This window comes from Xylocopa sonorina, chromosome 6 (assembly GCF_050948175.1).
Source record: "Xylocopa sonorina isolate GNS202 chromosome 6, iyXylSono1_principal, whole genome shotgun sequence".
Taxonomy (NCBI): domain Eukaryota; kingdom Metazoa; phylum Arthropoda; class Insecta; order Hymenoptera; family Apidae; genus Xylocopa; species Xylocopa sonorina.
This window is the reverse complement of record NC_135198.1, coordinates 5,617,259-5,635,460: the sequence shown is the minus strand read 5'-3', so window position 1 is coordinate 5,635,460 and position 18,202 is coordinate 5,617,259. Positions and strand designations below refer to the sequence as shown.

At 38.7% G+C, this 18,202-nt stretch overlaps 1 protein-coding gene across 1 annotated transcript in view; it reads right to left on the bottom strand.

Moving 5' to 3' along the window:
* Positions 1–2,392: 2,392 nt before the first annotated feature.
* Positions 2,393–18,202, bottom strand: part of Timeout (circadian regulator timeout) — a 222,555-nt gene continuing 206,745 nt past the window's right edge. The window contains exons 20-27 of the mRNA XM_076897229.1: positions 10,424–10,523; positions 8,976–9,110; positions 5,221–5,430; positions 3,825–4,109; positions 3,467–3,574; positions 2,941–3,132; positions 2,724–2,897; positions 2,393–2,619 (exon numbers count right to left, since the gene is read on the bottom strand). Coding sequence (XP_076753344.1) covers positions 2,396–2,619; positions 2,724–2,897; positions 2,941–3,132; positions 3,467–3,574; positions 3,825–4,109; positions 5,221–5,430; positions 8,976–9,110; positions 10,424–10,523 — 1,428 coding nt within the window. The 3' untranslated portion in view covers positions 2,393–2,395. The remainder of the gene's footprint in view (positions 2,620–2,723; positions 2,898–2,940; positions 3,133–3,466; positions 3,575–3,824; positions 4,110–5,220; positions 5,431–8,975; positions 9,111–10,423; positions 10,524–18,202) is intronic.

Here is an 18,202-nt window from a genome sequence, read left to right as displayed (position 1 = left end):
AACGATATCACAGTACAAACTACTACGCAAATATAACAAATGATAATCTTTTAATTTCCAATTGCAATTTATATCATTCCTTCGTATTTAAATAAAAAAATAATGCGTGTGTTCTATAAATATAGCTACATCAATTCACAAATGCTATACAAATGCGAGTTTTCTTATACCAACGATCAAAATAATTGGCCATGACACACGTTTCTCATATAACAAATGCGACGCGTAAAATGATTAGAAACGATCGCTGAAGGCACAGTGAACAGAGTGGGGGGATTAAGAGAGGATGCCATCCGCCTACAACCGTATAAGGAGCCCGCGCATTTACTAGGAACACATGCGACACGAATAAGTCGCGAGCGACTCGTCTGCGTTCCTGGACTCCTGTTACTATAGCCACGTGTTTTGTCGCGGCACGTCGATCCGCCAGTGGACCATCGACGCAAACGACCACCTGGCGCGTCGTGTTCGCCTGGCATTTAAAAGTCGAGATTAGAATGCACGTGGCTACCCTTCCGGAATCTCTCGATTGACGCGATGTCATCAATACTTCTGATACCCTATACCCGTAAGAACTTCTGAAGCAAGCAAATAATTTCAATTCAAATTTATATTCTTTACGTAAGGTCGCGGGGTCCATCAATCGGACGCGAGCAATTTTTAAGGCCGCAGATCAACGTCGATATTTAATTAAGCTCGTAAATGTGATATTTCAGGTTTTGTTTTAGCGCAATTGTAATGAAATCTAGACTTCTTTCGCTACGTGCTGATTATTACGTACTAAGGAACTGTTATAATTAAAAAAAAACGAATTTGTTTAACAGTGCTGCTCTACTCTGGTAACGAACGTTAATTGAAATTAATCTTTAATCTCAGATGAAGGTACAATGATATCTTTTTAATTCGATAATATTGCACCCATTCGTATAATTGTAATTGAATACTGATGGTCTTGCTCGTGCTATAATACGATATCAATTTAATCGATCGTTCATATCGATTGCAAGAGTTATACATTGCAGTACTTATGTATACAAATTCGCGTAAGATCGAACTTCTCAGTCTTCAAGTTTCATTTGTTACTTTTACATGCACACTGTTTCATCTTTTCTAGTAATTCATGAACAATATATAACATACGTCGCACTATACGTGAATGTAGCCTCAGATATTTATAATTGAACACCATAAAGAAATCTTTAGCACATTCTACCCTTACAAATGTATATTATTAATTCCATATACGTTTCATTAAAGCTCCAATATGCAGAAATGGAAGATAAATAAACAACATTAAAGATATTAAGCAATTCCATATACAAAATATATTAAAAATACATATAAAAAAAAAAGAATAACTTTTGCAAGCTTTAATATATCTTTTAATTTCCTCATGATAACCGTTATTACGTTACAGGTGACGAAGGAACAATAATTAGCAGACAAATCGTTCGAGCCTTACCTCGTCGGGTTGTATCAACTATATTGGTAGGTATGCATGTATATGCATTTATGCATGTAGCTTTATTCACCGTTCCTATGATAATATGAGCCCCTGGTGAGGAATCCGCGACTCGCGGAGTCCTTGCGGCGACATAACGCGTCGTCCCACGAACGTAGGCGCGGTCCGCGTCGTCGAAGGCGTATGGAAAAAGGCGAAGGGCTGGTCTTCGACAGCAATTATGTTCGATACATGCGTACGTATCGTTGACACTCGCCAAGACTCCTCACCTGCCCATCAAAAGACGTAAAATCATCCACATTGGCCAACCGAGGAGCCGGGTCGCATGCGAGGAAGGAGGCTGCCAGCGGCGTTGGGTGCCCCAGCACTGGGTGCTGCCAACCACCTCTGACGTCATGCGCGCCTGGTAGTTACTTGGCGAAATGTGGACGCCTTTCGGGAACTGTTTTTCTTGGCACCCTGAAGTGTACCCCGGGTGCGTCCAATTACCTGTAAGGGCATATTGGGTGGCGGTGTAGACCAGAGGTGGTGCACACCTTGGTCGGAGACGCCCAAATTCTTGGACAGACCCGGGGATCGAAGCTGTTTTATCCACGCAGCTGTCGGTAAGTTCATTTTTCCAGTACGCAATTGCAATTCCTCGCGTGCGAATTGGAATTTCGCTTGCGAATCACTCGACTGAATGGTAATTCCATCTGTTAAACTTTTCGTTAGTTACTCATGTATTGCAAAAGTATTAATATCGGTTTCTTTCTAGTGTAAGAAGCGTACGTTAAACGCGATGTTCTGGCAGGTGTACCTTTATTTTCGTACAGACGATACAGAAGTGTAGGAAAAATATTTTTATCGAAGTAGAGGTTATTACGTTTTTCAATAACTAAAGTGAAGAGTGATGTATAAAATTGTTCAAAGCTACGGGATTATTTTCCTATATTAATCTTCATCATCGCTAATAATAACGCGAGACGATCTTTGTTGATTACGCTGCTCTTGCGCTGGTTCTTCCTCGTCGTCACTAATTATCGTCCTACCGCGTTTCTGCTCGGTATCCTGAGACGTTAATGGCTCCTTTTCCTCGTCGCTGTCCAACAGGCGACGTTTTTTCACGGTTTCGTTTTCCTTGTCCGAGCCGTCGGATCGATATCGCTTCCCTTCGTCTTTAACAAACGTCCAGAAATGTTAACGAACCGTAAGAACAAAATAATACCATGCATCTCGTAATTCTCACTTCGTCTAGCTGCAATTGCTTTTTGTTCTTTACCTCGCGCGTCGTTAGCCTCCGTTTCTATTTCCATTTCAGAGTCAGACGACTCGACGAGATGACTGATGCGCCCGCCAGACTTCTTTTTCTCGCTTTTCCGATTTTCTGTAACAAATATTGACAGCCATGTAATTGCAGTATTGATAGAGATTGTGTAATCGTTAAATATGTTTGCTGGTAAATATCCAAGGCATTCAAGGCTTCAGGTGTCACCTACAGAGGGCATACAGCACTTTATTCAGAGAGTAACGACACGTACCGACTGTCTGCGTGCGTTCTGCCCTCAGTTCCTCCACTTCTGTATCGTCCTGTTCGATCGACCTCGAGGGAGTTGCGGAACTTTTTAATGACCTTGGTGTGGAACTACCCTCAGAATTAAAACTGCGAGAAGTCGATGGCACTGGTTCGACTAAAAATTGTATATTAATTTAGACGTGCTGAGCGATTCGTACAACTGGAGTTAGTCGACTTCATTCTTCCTCTGATTTGATTAAAATGAGAAAGCAAAATGTGTTGAAGGTTCACGAAGAACGTTTTCAAGATCATATCCTTTTTAACGAATTTTACTGTGCTTTGATACGAAAATGAACGATATCATTTTAACAATTTCAGTAGAGGATTATGGGGAAACGGTGAAGTTTTTGAGAACATTTTATTCCGTTAGTTAAAGTAATCACTCTAATAATAGCCGATAAAGCCAATGTTGAACATTAACACAAAATTTACGAGAGTTACGTGCGTACCTTTGGAACTGAAGTATCTCTTAATATTATCTAGAACGTCGACATCGTCATCGCTATCCTGGTTTTTATCGTTGTCAGACTGCCCCTTTACAGAAACTGCCTTTGGTTCTATTCATAAAACATAGAGGAACACAAAATGAAATCTAACAATTAAAATTCCCTTCTTTCCATTGCATCTATTCGTACTTGCTTGCACACTTCAATTAAATCAACGTTTTCATTGAATTTGCGATCGTACGAATTGCAGGGCAACGATTGCAAAAGGTAATGTTTCAATGCTATTAAACTGAAAATTCTTTAAATTACTTAATACACACGCGTCTATTTAAAATGTAAGAGAACGATAGAAGAATAATACCTTCGAGGATGAAATTTCCTGCCAATGCAGCCTCGATGAGATTACAGCGCTTCTGAATCATTGAGCTAAGCATATTAGCCGGTATACGCCAGTAAGATTCTTGTTCATCAGCAGGAGGTGCGAATCCCATAGCTCGAATAAGCTTTTGAAAGCTCGGTGAATCCATCGCGGCCGACGAATAATCTGTCAGCGGGACTAAGGGGATACCTTCGGAGCTTTCCTCGTCCCAATCGTCCAGAGCATCCTGCAGGGATTCCTTGAGCCATTCCAGAGCTTCACTCATATCTGATTTATCAAACGGCTCTATTATTGCGCATTTCCATACGGATAGTTAATCGTGAAACGCGATCGATTCGAACTGACGGAAAGCTAAGAGGACCGTGCTCGATAGACGGTTAATAATTTCGATAGAAATTACTAGCATTCTGTTATATTTTCAAAGGAATAGTTATTCCCCATTCTTGTTTGCATAGCTCAACTTTTAATCTGCTTAAACTGCAGCGTCTTGATTAAAAAGTTTTAAGAGCAATAACTTTTATCTTTAATTTCTTTCCGCGCGGAATTCCTTTTTGGCAAAGTTGGAAAACGCTGAGACAGTAAATTTGTGTTACTCGCATTCAAGTTTTAACGAGAACGTAAAATTGAGGTAGAAATTTTGGTGAATTCTTTCGAAAGATCTATTTCTGTCAATTTAATGCTCTCTGGAATGGTTTTTAATTCATTTCTCCAACAATATGTTATCATATGATTTAAGATATATACTTTCAATTCGATAGTTTTAGTGAATACGTCTATACAAATTTCAATACTTTCTTATCAAAATTTTGAAAATATAGTATTTCTAACTGAAGAAATTTAGCAATAAGGAAAATCTAAAATATTCGCGATATCGAACGTAAATTAACAATTATATCGCATTGATTAAAAGAAGATTGAACTTTCCCATTACAAGAACAAATGGAAGTTCACGAAAACGCAATAAAAACTGAAGGCCACGATCACTTTTAAGGGTGGCGCGACACATATTCTGATAAATGATTGGCACAGTGGCTGCACGCGAAACGGGGGGACCAGGATCGTTTTTTAACGATGTCCTTCACCAAAATCCACCAGAGGGATAAACCGTTGCCTCGTGACGCGAACCACATTTGTACCCTAAGCAACAGCCTCTTTGACAAATCATTTTCCACCCGCTTCTCTTTACTCGTGAACGATCGCCGCGGATCTCTCTGCCCTCCCGCGTCCTCGAAGGACATTTGTCCTCCCGAGGTGTGGAAGAGGCGAGCATAATATCCCAAGTTGCTGTCGCGCATTTTATCCCCATAAATCACCGAAACCGCCCCGATGAAACTGAAACGGGGCAAAGAAAGCAGGGAAAGGGGCGTGTTACACTCACTTTTTTCGATGACATCCTTCAAGAGGCCAGATAATTGTGCGTCCGTGTAAACCATCGTCGGCTGTTTCTTAGCATTCTTCTTGGCCCCCTTGTTGTTCGTTGTTTTATTGGAGGCCTTGTTCTTATTGCTGGGGGATTTTCCAGCCTCCTCGTCGCCGCTCTCATCCCCGTCGGAATTACTGGCAGACTGCGTTTCCCACGACGATTTACCTTTTTACAAAGTAACGGAGAATGGATACAAACGCTTTTCGATATGGCTTCTATCGATATTAACTGCTCGCCAGGGGTTTCGGATATGTAGTGTTTACGTAAAATTCGAGAACAGTATAAAAAGTTGGACGCATCAGGTTATAGTAATATAAATTGGAATCCTGCAATAAGACTAACGCTTTTATTTGTATATATTGCTTTTAATTGCATGTGTAACGATGCAAAAATATTTCTGTAATATTCAGAAGTTTTAGTTCTTTTTTTTATACACAATTGTTGTTTCTATATATTTCTATATCAAACTGTGACTTTGCAATAATTTGGACATGAAAAAGATTGACGGTTTGTAAATAAGAAAGAAGATAATTTCGAGTCTTTGCTTAAATTGTTTTCTGTTAGTAAAATACAACTGTTTCACATCACGGGGTCACAGTTACATATCCGAAGGATTCTGAAGATAATAAAAGTGCATGCGTACACGAGAAAGGAACGGAATTTAAATTAAGGTTCAGAAAACTTGATTCTCCTTCTCTGCGTCCTGATTTTCAATAGTAAATAACGGATCACGATCTCATGAGGGTATGCAGCAAAAGGCGGGTGGAATTGTGGTGCTCAAGATAAGGTCACACACGACTAGGTTACATATGCATCCATATACTGCACTGCAGCGTTTTCACGAAAACCTCAAGGAGCTATTAATTTCTCCACGTCCATCCTCGTATCTCGCATGTTATCAACAATATTAATAGAAAATATTGCATCTATCAGTAGTAAAAAAAAAAGTGGCGTTGCCATATTTTAATACTTCCAAGCTCAATTAAGTTTCATGATTCAAGTGTCATTAAAATTTGAAATGCTTTCGATCATTTGCCTGAAATGAACAGAAAATGAATGTACAAGTGATAATTGAATTGATGCTAGGGAATTTCGTTTGTAGCGAAGGGTTAGGAAGGAAGGAGAAGCCCTCAATTTGGTGGGTTGAAAAATATTTCCCCAATTCAAGCGGCTAGGAAACGTTCTTCCAATGGCACGTAAGCCGTGGCAAAACTTTGCTTTTATACTTCATCTCCTAACCTTGTACATATCCACGACGCGATCTATCACGACGCATTGAATACAAATAAGCTGACGCGGGAAGAAAGAGGAAAACAATAACGCTGATAGATATGGAATTCGTTGCAGCGTAGTGGGAAGCAAGGACCAGCGATATTGGCCTGGGAGTAGAAACGCTACGACTAAAATTCATGTTTTTCGATATTAAATGACAGGTCTCGCATTCTGCGATGATTTCACCATCGGTTGCTCGCGTGTTTCGGTACAGCATCGAATTGGAAACAGAAATCTTACGTACGTTCGCTATTCTTTCTAGGTTACGTGCATAAAAGCCAGAAACATAGCTTAGAAAGTTGACTTAAAATTGTTTTCTTAAAAATCGATGGAAATCGTTGCCTTTTGGGGTTTTAATTTTTTCTTTATTTCAATCAAAATTTTATTCTCAATGGTATTTCGTTGGATTCATCGCAAAGTATATAATATTTTAAATTGTTACAGTCTACCACTCTAATTTTCAATTTCTTACATCCAATAAACCTTCGTCACTGCTTTCATTTATTCTATCGGTAATTTCTTCACGAATACGATCGATCTTGCTCTTCAACAGTTCGAAATGAAAATCATCTTTACTCGAGCTAATTTCACGTCTGAAATTCTCTTCTGCAGAGCTTCAAAACTTAAAATCAGTCGATGAAAAATTCGAAGCACCGCATGAGACGCCGTAACGACTGAGTCGCCTCTTGACACAAGCGTTTCTGGGTCACGTCATGCATCACGGATGTTTCATCGTTATGCGTATAAATACGATTCGCAAAAACATTTTGAAAATCTCAGCTGATTTGTCTTGGAATTTTTTTCTAATTTTCTTTACGAAGACAATTTGCATAATAAAATAGTAGTTTTTCTTCATTTTACATATTTATCTAGTAAATGAATTGGTTTCAAATGTTTGATAGGATTTAACCACAAAAATTATAAATTTTCCAAAATAAAACCACTTAAAACTCTGATTAACTCGTATTAAAATTATACAAAATTGGAAGCGTTATATCTCCGAAAATAAAAGTAGTTATTTAACAAAATTTAGCTCGTTAGAAGCTGGAAATCTTCCCCTTGAAAACGATTTCCGAATCATCTCGATCCAACTTCCGGTTCCTGAGATATCGTCGTGTGAAGAGAAGTGCAATTTTTAATCGGTTACTATATCAGTCTCGTTAAAAGGACTCGGACCTCTCGCTCGCACCCAGTCACTTACATATCTCAATCGTCTTAAAACCCCGATTGATCCGTATTAAAATAAAAAAAATTTTGAAGCGCTATATCTCCGAAGATAAACACTTTTGTTTAACGCCATTTGGCTTGTTAGCAGCTGGAAACCTTCCTCTTGAATACGGTTTTTGAATCATCTCGATCCAACTTCCGGTTCCTGAGATATCGTCGTGTGAAGAGAAAGGTAATTTTTAATCGTTTACTATGTCTGTCCTTGTTGGAAGGACTCGGACCTCTCACTCGCACCTGGTCACTGACCTATCTCATTCAAGTGTCACGTGGTCTGTCTAGACAGCGGCTAGACAGATTTTTACTATTACTATTAGTGCGTAAACACCTGCTGGAAATCAGCTGGGTCAAGTTCATTCATAACTGGCGCCGCAACCTTGCGCGCCGTAGTATAAGTGAAAAACTTTGAACGCCTATATCTCAGCAACGGATTGAGATATCGAGATGAAACAAAAACTGACATCAATGGCGTCATTTTCTCTATCTATTAGAGAGGTTTTAGTAACCAAATTTTTTTCGATTCATTTACGGAGCTGTATAGTTGGGTATAAGTACTTTATGTGCGTACTGATAAAAATTCGAGTGATTTTAATAATATTTGAGAAATGTGTAGCTTTATAGAAAAAGTATGTACATTACTATTTATTTTCTACCGAACAAAATAAGTTAACTTCATTTCTATACACATTCTTTGCCTATCTATTAAACACGATATTCAGATGAAATTTGTTATTCATTTGCTGAGGAATTAAAAGTAAAATATTATTAATAGACTATTAATCTGTATTAGATCGTGAGATATTTCGGAAGAAAATTTGAACAACCGATAGTGACTAGAAATCTTTAATTCAAATAAAAGAATCCACGCAAGTCGATCTCGTCTCCATTGCTTCCTCCCCATTGCGTTCGTTCCAGCAGCTCAGTCTCTACTAATTCGCTCCAGAACGTTACTCTCGTTCGGTCCGAGAACGAGTTTACCGCACGCAGTCATCGTCGATCGCGTTAACGAATGACTGATCGAAGGAGAACAGCTGCGAAGTTCGAGGTCGGTAAGAAAGACGGATGCGAATGGAACGGAATGGGATAGGATCGACTGGAACAAAAGGGGTTGCTTCGCTGCCCCCTCGAGACGGGATAAACGGAGAAGCGACGAGGGAGGCAAACAGGCAGAGAATGGAGAAAGCACGGGGAAAAAATAGAGTGCACACGCTCACCGTGGTTGCTCTTTCTGGATCGCTTCTTCCGCAGCTGCTTGCGGTCCGTGGCCAATCCTAATTCCAGAAGCTTCTCCTTGATCTTCGCTTTCGGCCGCTTTATTGTCAGCCCATTGAAGATCAGGTCCACGGGATCTGTTGCGCGGGACGTAAACCGTATTGGCATTAATTTGATGTTTAAAGGGACGAAATGGTGATTCGATACGATAGACGGAGCCCCGTGTATCGAGTCAAAGGGAGGAAATCAAATCAGGAAAATTGCATGGAGCCTTTCGGTGAACAACGTACGATGTTTGCTCCAAGTATTAGGTTGTGACACATGGGAAATGTCCATCGCAAGCAGTGTTGCTTTCGTTTCGTTTAACGTGCGATGTTTAAAGTTGGGTGGTTTGTTTGTGGTATAATTTTGGAAAAAGTGCAACAGCGTATTTAGCAGTTTGTCAGTAGCTTATCGATTATTAATCTTTTGTGATATGCATACGATATTTTTAAAAGACCAAATATTTTTCTATGAAAATATTATTAAAAGTAACATGTTCCTCGAATTTTTTTAGCTATGTTCAAATGTATCTATACGTTTGCATTTTTTTTCTTAAAATATATAAGATGGGTACTGCGCAATTGAAACGGAAATAAGTGAAAAATAACAGAACTTCGCAACCACTGTAAATAATTTCAATTCTGTCACGTGTAATATGGTAATTGACCGCTTTGAATTTTTAGCTAATCTCGAATTGTATTTCGAAATATCTTTATGCAAATGTATTTAATATTAAAATAACACTACAAATTTAATTCAACAATCTCAACAATCAATTCAATATAATCTAACAATAATCATTAATGAAATACTCATCATTTTCTTAATAACTTTTCAACCCCTCAAATTTATAGTTACCTTTCAAAAATACTCAGAATTCAAAATTATATATTTCCTTCGTGAAAATGAAACTCCCTCTTTCTCGATTCAATTTTATTTCGATTAATAAAATCGAACTAAATCATACGGAAATATGTAAAACATTTTATCTCTAATAAAAATGAAAGGGAAATAGTTTGAAGTCGTTGCAATAATTTACGGAAATTTTTCACGTTACACGATCAGTGAGAATAATTGGTAGCATTAAAATCCCGAGGAGCGAAGTCAGTATACGGAAACGGACGAAGTTTTACAAGACTTTAGAAAATCTTTCTTCTCCAGCAAAGGATATTACTCTTCGTCCGTCTCAGCGAAACCCGAATTATTGCTACAGGCAGCAGCCGGCAGTCACACGATATTCGACGCTTAATTAAATTTCGTGAATCGTTACAGGTGCTAATGAATTCCGAAGCGGGCATTCGTTGAATTCTTCGACCGTTCCAAGACGCGGTCAGCTCAGAATTATCCTGTTTCACCGAGGTGTTCATTAGTTATGAAATTCAATTGATTAAAATTCGTTAAGAATTACCGTCGTCATCTTTCAGTTGTTCCCAAAGTTCCGTGAGCTGGCTAACTTCTTCCTCGGACCACTCCTTTGGCAGCCTTTTCTGTACCTCGCTTCGCACCGCCTGGAACAATTTTTATATCGTTAATTTCGAAACAACTAATTTCTTGACATTTTGTTTCACTCATTATGCTTTTTATGGCGAGTAGAAAACAATTTTTTTTGATAAAATCATATTTTTCTGATTCTTGTTTTAAGCGAGGAATTTAACAAGTGGTATTTGAAACTATTCTTTTGAGAGAAATACAAATTTTGGAGTATAAGCATATCGAACATATACAGTAATAAATTGTACCTACTATGTAATAATACACAGACATGACTAAGACTTTCAAATTATTTTTCTCGATAACACAGACTCAGATGTTAGTTTCGTCCGCAGAATCACTGTTCACATTCATTATCATTGATATTTAATTTAAACATTTTTATAACTAATTTCCATAACTATTAAATATATAGTGATGTAGATTTGCAAAGTGACATATAAGTATGTACACGACCTAGATAGTAAAAGAGACTTTTAGGGAACTCGGTTAGTGACAACCCTTGTCTTTCTCAATGGCGCCATCATTAACGAGTAAAGTGTATCCTCATACCAAATTCTATTTTCTATTAACCTATATTAAGCGTACTCGCTATTCACTTAGCGAATACGAGTATGCTATGTTATATATCTATCTCCTTACTCGTGTTTGTGTTAAACCTAATACATACAGCGTTTACTTAAATTACACATTGTCAACAATAACTAATTACATTACTTGCAAGCCAAATATTAACAGCAAAAAGAAAGATCATTTTTGCCTAACGAAGATTTCTTTTTAACTTGAATACAAATATCAATCGATTAAGAATGATCAATTTTATATTTAAAAAAATAATTGCTTAACTTCCATAATAAAAAGTGAATTTAATATTAGAATGAAAATCGTGAGATCCGTGGCGATCACTTAGACACAGTCGATCGAAATGTTATTTCGAAACAATTCTGGTACTTTGTACGATCGTTCCGCAGGAGTAAATCAAAGGAAATAACACATGCGTACAGTGAAACAACGTAATCAACAATTTATCTTGCAAATTAGGTACCGGGGAATGGCTGGCCCCTAATTCGTTAAGCCCCAGTTTCTTTGAGAGCGGCTAAAGGGAGAAAAGAAATACGGTGCTCGTTTTCCAACGATTACGTTTCACCCTCTGCGGAGATCTTTGCTGGGTGTCCTAAATGGCCGACGCGCGGCACCACGCGGCTTCTTCGACTAAATGAATGTCAAATGAACAGCCAGCCGTAGTTCGAGGGGCGAGGAGTATCCACGCATGAAATTATTTAAATGAAACGCTTTCACGACTAAGTCTCCCTTTCGTGGATTTCCCCGACGAATCAATAATACGTTTCATCCCATTTTCATCCGCTTTACACAGCTCCTAGTCGCTCGTTTCCCTGAATTGCTGTTCGCTCGCCTGCGGAACTGCGTTAACCTTTCGCGATTCATAAACTACTGGCTTAGATTGACGTACAAAGGTGAACAGAGATACGTGACATCAATTTGCATAATTACGTATCGAACGATCGACGCTCCGTGCGTGGTTTAATCTAATTGAATTGTATACGAAGTACCTTGAATATTAAATTCTATCAAATTATTCGTTCGTCGTTATTACGCTTGATAAGACTGTGATAAAATCGCGTGACGAATAGACACGTATGTGATATTTTATAATAATCGTCTTTGTGCAAATAGTGTCTATTTAACGATGAGAATCGTTGATTAACGAACAATGAATTCATAGAAAGTATGTGTGTATGTCGTATTAAATAAATACGTTTCTTTGGCAAATGAAAATTAAATTTGAGGCAATGAATGAACAGTGTTATGAAAATATAAAAAATGGAATATGTTTTTTATAAGGGAAACCATACGTTCGTGTTGTGCCATTAGTTGACGTAGTTGTAAAAAGATGTTAAGTTATGTATGTGGAAAATGATCAATTTGGAGCACTGTAATTGGAATATTGGAAATATTAGCATTTTTCTTTTTAATTGCACGCGATATTTCTTTTTTTTACTGTAGGGAGCGTAACGGGGAACGAGGTGAGGGTATCTTTATTGATCAGTTGTGCAATACAACCCCGAGCTTCCTGGAATTTTAGTATAAAGCACATTTCAAATGATAGTTCGTACTAAAATCACAATCACATGAACTAAACAGACACTGCTGCTGCTACTTAATGTTGTAATTAATATGCCTCTTTAATTGACAATGAAAAATTGCAAATACAGTAATTTGAGGTACGCTAATCTTTGCATTAGCATAATACACAAATAAAATTTCTGAGAATGCAATGAAAAGTATTCATTCCTTTTGAAATGACAAAATGTAGTTAAAATAAACTATTAAAATAATATACTGAATTAAAAACAGTTTAGATTTTAGTGTTTATGAAACTTTAAAGGCAGGAATAAATTATACCTAAAAAATATCTAGAGTAAAAAAAAAAACAAACTTTAAAACAATGCATCACGTTTCTAAAATTGTTTAAATAAAATATAGATTAAAATCACGATTGCATATAGAAGACTATCCACGCAAACTATATTCGCATCTCGAAATCGCGAGAAACATTTCAGATCAATCAAATCCACGAGCGCTATAAAAGAAAAAATCGCTATAAGGAATTCTTAAAGTTCTCCCTTCGCGTCGAAACGTACATACATCAGGCTGATAAAACGTTCGCTCATTAAATTCCCAAAGGGCAGCTGTACCGGGTACGGCGAACTTAAGAGTCCGTCAAGAAATCAATAATAACCGGAAGAGGGAAAGTTGGTCCCCGTCTGAGGCGGTAGCGCAGGGGCAATCAGCTCCTGGAGGAGCCAGCGGGTGCGCACCTATGATTAATCGTCAATTTCGAAGTGGGGTAATACCGTTTTAACGGTACTCGGATGTATCGTCGCCTTCTGGCCCCCCTCGTCCGTCTTACTTTCCCTCTATTTCTCTTTGCCGCGCGTGCTTCCAAATTCCACGGGCGTCTTAAACCCAGGTAATGTCTCAAGATTAGACCGCTGGAACGCGTCCCAGCCGCCATGCTGCCCGATGGCACCTCGACAAACACGAGGGACGTAACGAAGGCCAGAGCGTTAAGTCGTTTATGTTCTTATTGTTAGTCGCGAACGCGAGGAAGGAGCGTGGATCTTGAAAAATTTGATAGAGATTCCATTTTGAATTGGATAGAGAGCGTTGATGTTTAAAGCAATTAATACAGTTCGTAGATTGTGACGGTGGATGTGGAAAAAATAGTTTGGAGTGATTAGAAATTAATTCGTAGTTTTAATGCGTCAGGAGTTGGTCTGTAGATGAACAATAATTATTGTATAGGATTGAAGTCATTTTTGACGATTTTAAGTAAATCTTTTCACTGTGATGATACTGATTAGAAACATAGAAGGGTTTTTATAAATTGTTCATAAATAAAGCGACGTGTTGCTCTAATTTGCCTTAGTTGAAATATTTTCGTGTTTTATATATGCATGTTACATACGTATTTTAGGTTTAATTACACAATTTTTATTCGTCAGTTTCTCTGTCGGAGTTAACGCGTTAATTAATCTCCAAACGATGTAGTGCCATTTTAAGGCACTCTGTACATGGAATGCACGAAACAGAAATACACCATCAATTACTAAGAGCACATGAAATGTGTTTCCGTTTTTAGTTTTTCGAATGTTAGTATTTTAATCGAAATTCATTTCTGAATGAGTTCCACGAATTTGTTTTCAATTTGTTCCTAATCTAGTTAACAGCAGACCATATCAGCCGAGTTCACGAAGTCTTATATAGGTTAATTGTATATTAAATATGAATTATGTACAGCCCAATTATTGAAAAAGGGAAATCTTCCTCTCTCTCTCTCTCTCTTGCTCTAACAAAAGTTGCATTACGCCGTTATGAATTTCATCGCCATTGAAACGTTTCGCGCGCTTCGATAATTATAATCTGAAAATACGTAACACTGGTAACGTTTTAACTTAACCAACGTTACGCAATAATCTTGTTCAGAAATGTTCAATGAGAATGGACGACGCAATGCGCGAATTAGGAGAGATTCCAGTGGGTGGACCAGAAGAGATTACAATGGAGATTAAATGAATTTGTCCGTATCTGCGTGTAATATCGGTACGCGTCATTAAAGAATCTGTAATTAAATTCATATTATAGAGCTCTCGAATGACAGAACCGCAATACCATTTGCAACGTGATAGCAATATTGTAGAATTATTTTTTAGGCTTATATTTTTTTATTTAATTCTTTCTAATTAAATCTCAAGTCCATATCGCAATAGTTATGTACGTAGTAAATATATTAATTACAAGAAATATTAGAAAATATGTCTACTCACACATTTAAGCAATTTGCACATTTTATTACTATAATTTACCATTTGTATAATAGCAAAATATTTGAATACTCATTGGAAAATGATAAAACTCTTTTACTATTTCAATTACATTTGAGAAGAGTATACGTTACAAAATCTAAATATTTTAACGCACCGTCCTCCATTGTGAGAGTAACACGAAAATGGTGTTCGATGGATTATGGAAATGCGCTATCCGAAATTGAATGGAAAATCAAAATCGGTGACGACATTTTCCAGGCACTTAATATTGATATCAGATTCATATTTAACTACAAAAACATCGTTCCATCGTTGTAGCTTACGGTTAAGAGCAAAGAAACAACAGAGTCGACCCAGTTTTTTCCTCGACAAGTGAATTTGCACATTCATGGTTTCGATATAGGGGGGGGGGGGGGGGCCGATATTCAACATCGTAAATGATTACGTAGTGGTATCGAGCGGGGGATAGTTTGCGGAAAAAGCACGGCGAAAGTTTTTAGGAAACGGAAACACTGCTTTGCATAATCTATGGCAAAACTTCACCAAGAAATAAGAGACGTGTCACTTGAACTTTTCAGTGTAAACAGACATTTTTTATCACCTTCAAATGAAGTTTTCATATCGCGTCTGAGCTTAGTCTAATTTCTGACCAGAATTTCCACGAAACGAACGACTCACTATTAATCTGTCGATTAATTCCGATTAGCTATACTATTGTTTAATTAAAATTATAATTTTTGCTATTCTGTAATACTTATTACAAATTCAAAAAAGAAACTTCTCGACTCTTACGTACAATAATTGCTATTCATTCGAGAATTAGCAATGAGGAAAATAATTTGGCAAAATTAAACGAGGCTCGAGGAGTAATTAAAAAAGAATCACAGACACGCTTTTTCAGGGCCTCACTCGATTAGCGAGTAACTCGTTTAAAAGCGGTGTTACCTATGAATTTAACGGGTATGCAAATGCCGGATCTCATTTTACCGTACATTTTCATGTAAATTCCCACCCTCGAACTTTCATCGTTACATTCGCACTTTTTGAAGCTTCCGGTTTTCGGGCTATATAATACATAATACATGAAACGGTGGTCACTTGTTTCGAAAGGTTTTTGTTTCGAATCGTATTGTAACCAGTCTGAAAAGTTGTCGCATAAAGGATTATTTAAAAGCTAGTAGAGAACCAGCGTTAAGAGAGCGAGGATTGAACATCGGTACGACGAGGCTCATTGAAATCACCGCTGCCCGCGCGCAACCCGTTGTTAATTCCTTGCAGGTCATTTCATAATTCCATACTCGTCGTTACGTTCCATGAAACGAGTCGTTGTCCCATTTAATTCTTCCGCGTTCATAATAAGCGCATTGAAATCGTTCGTATCGCGAGGCAGTCGCGAAAGCGTCGTTTCTCCACGTCCGTTCGTTGCGTCTCGCTGCGTTACATTCGAGAGGGTGGAAAACCGTGCAACGCGGTTCTTGCTTTGCTCCTTCGTCGTCCTTTGTCTCCCTCTCGAAGCGGACCCCTACTGGTATCGAACTCGTTCGAGTGAAAAATGCACAGTGGTCCCAATGGTAAATAAATGGCCCAGGCCATTTCGTGGGCGTCGCGAGGCGCGCTCTTCGAAAATTTCGAGAACGGAGGGTCGCTAAGCTCGCGCGGCGCGTGCCTCGTTTTTACCCTCGCGGTTGATACAAATGTTTAGACGTGTCTCGCAAGGTAAAAGGCAAACACGACGATAGTTTCACGGGCGGCAGTCGAGAAGGGGCGGACGCGAGCAACGTGGCCCGTGCGAACGAGCCGCGATGGAGAACTCGTGAACGGAAACTTTAATATCACCGTCGCGGGCTTTCCTGGGAACAAAGGAAAAATTTATCGCTCGGTTTTCAAGCCGCCAGAGTCGCCGGCGAGGAATTACAATTGTTTTCGTCCTGGGAACGTAAAGACGGATCCCGTTCGAGTCCTGTTTTATGTGGCGATTTTGTAGGGTGGTTGTTTAAGTTCGAGGAATTAACGGAGCACCGCGATTATTCTACCTCGCTGATTCTGGCGAGACAACGTGGAAAATTAGTATCGAACTGTTAAGTGGAAAAAGAGATATTAATTGAGACAACTACTTTGCGGTAATTTCTGTGCAGGTTCTGTACTACACATAGAAATTGACTTATCTTGAGCCAATACTGACAGTTGAGTGGAAAAAGAGGAATTAATTGAGATAACTACTTTGCAGTAATTTCTGTGCAATATTTCTATACTACACATAGAAATTGATTTATCTTCAGCCAATACTGACAGATCTATATACATCTACTGATCCATAATAAATTATTAATCTATTTTATTTATCATCTTAACCAAAGAGTTATGAACAGAAAAAGAGGAATAATTCCTACGAGTTACAACACAGTAGAACGTCAACAGCAGTGCTAAAGAATGCAAGTGTAGCTATTATTTCTTTCTCGAATGTTAAACAACAGACCAGAGCTTCAGATACCAATACCCTTAAAGAATTATGATAATTAGGTACATTTGAATCGGTTCCAATAAAGGGTGGTTCGAGGCAGTATAGAAGCAGCGCGTAAAGACGAACGAGCCGTTGAACGCGAAGGGGGACGCCCTATTTATGTGTCTAGCTGCCAGCCGAAAATCTTCATACGGTTGTTGGAAAGGAAAACGCAAACAAAGCGATAGCTTCTCGTGGTATGCCGTGGCGGTGGGTGGGAGCACTTGACGGGAGGGAATCTCGAGATACATCCATCCCTGAACGAAGGACTCGCGTAGGGGCTGAGGAGTCTTGCTGGCACAGCGGAAGTCGTGATCCACGCAGAAGCGGCGAACGTCTCCCCTCCTCGAAGGCCGCTGCGAGGGAAAGCTCCTCGTAGAAATTGTCTGCCGAGAGAATTTACAGTTCCTCCAGCAATTCTCTGGCTCCATTTTTTGCATATGTTCACCCCGTCACCGACGCCAGTCTAGAAACTTACTTTCGGGGCCGAGCCACCCCCGCGTTTTGTCACGCACCCCTCGTAAATCATCGATCCTGCCAGAGTCCCGTCGACGCGTGATTGAACTCGGTTAGCCGAACGCTTGAGAGTCCTTTTTGGAAATGCACGTGAGTTATGGTTGTTTTGTAGTACAGATCGTGTGCAAGATGTGGACGTTTCATTTGAAGAAAGAATCTTAATCCTTTCGTTAAGTTTCACGCGATATCGATCGTTTAATGTTTCGTTTTGTTTGATTATATGGCTGAATTCTATTCGCATGGCTGAAGCAAAGTGATAAACGCGGCAATTGAATTGTTAGAGATAAACTGTATTTAGTTTCTTATATAATGTAGCTTGAAACATAGTGTT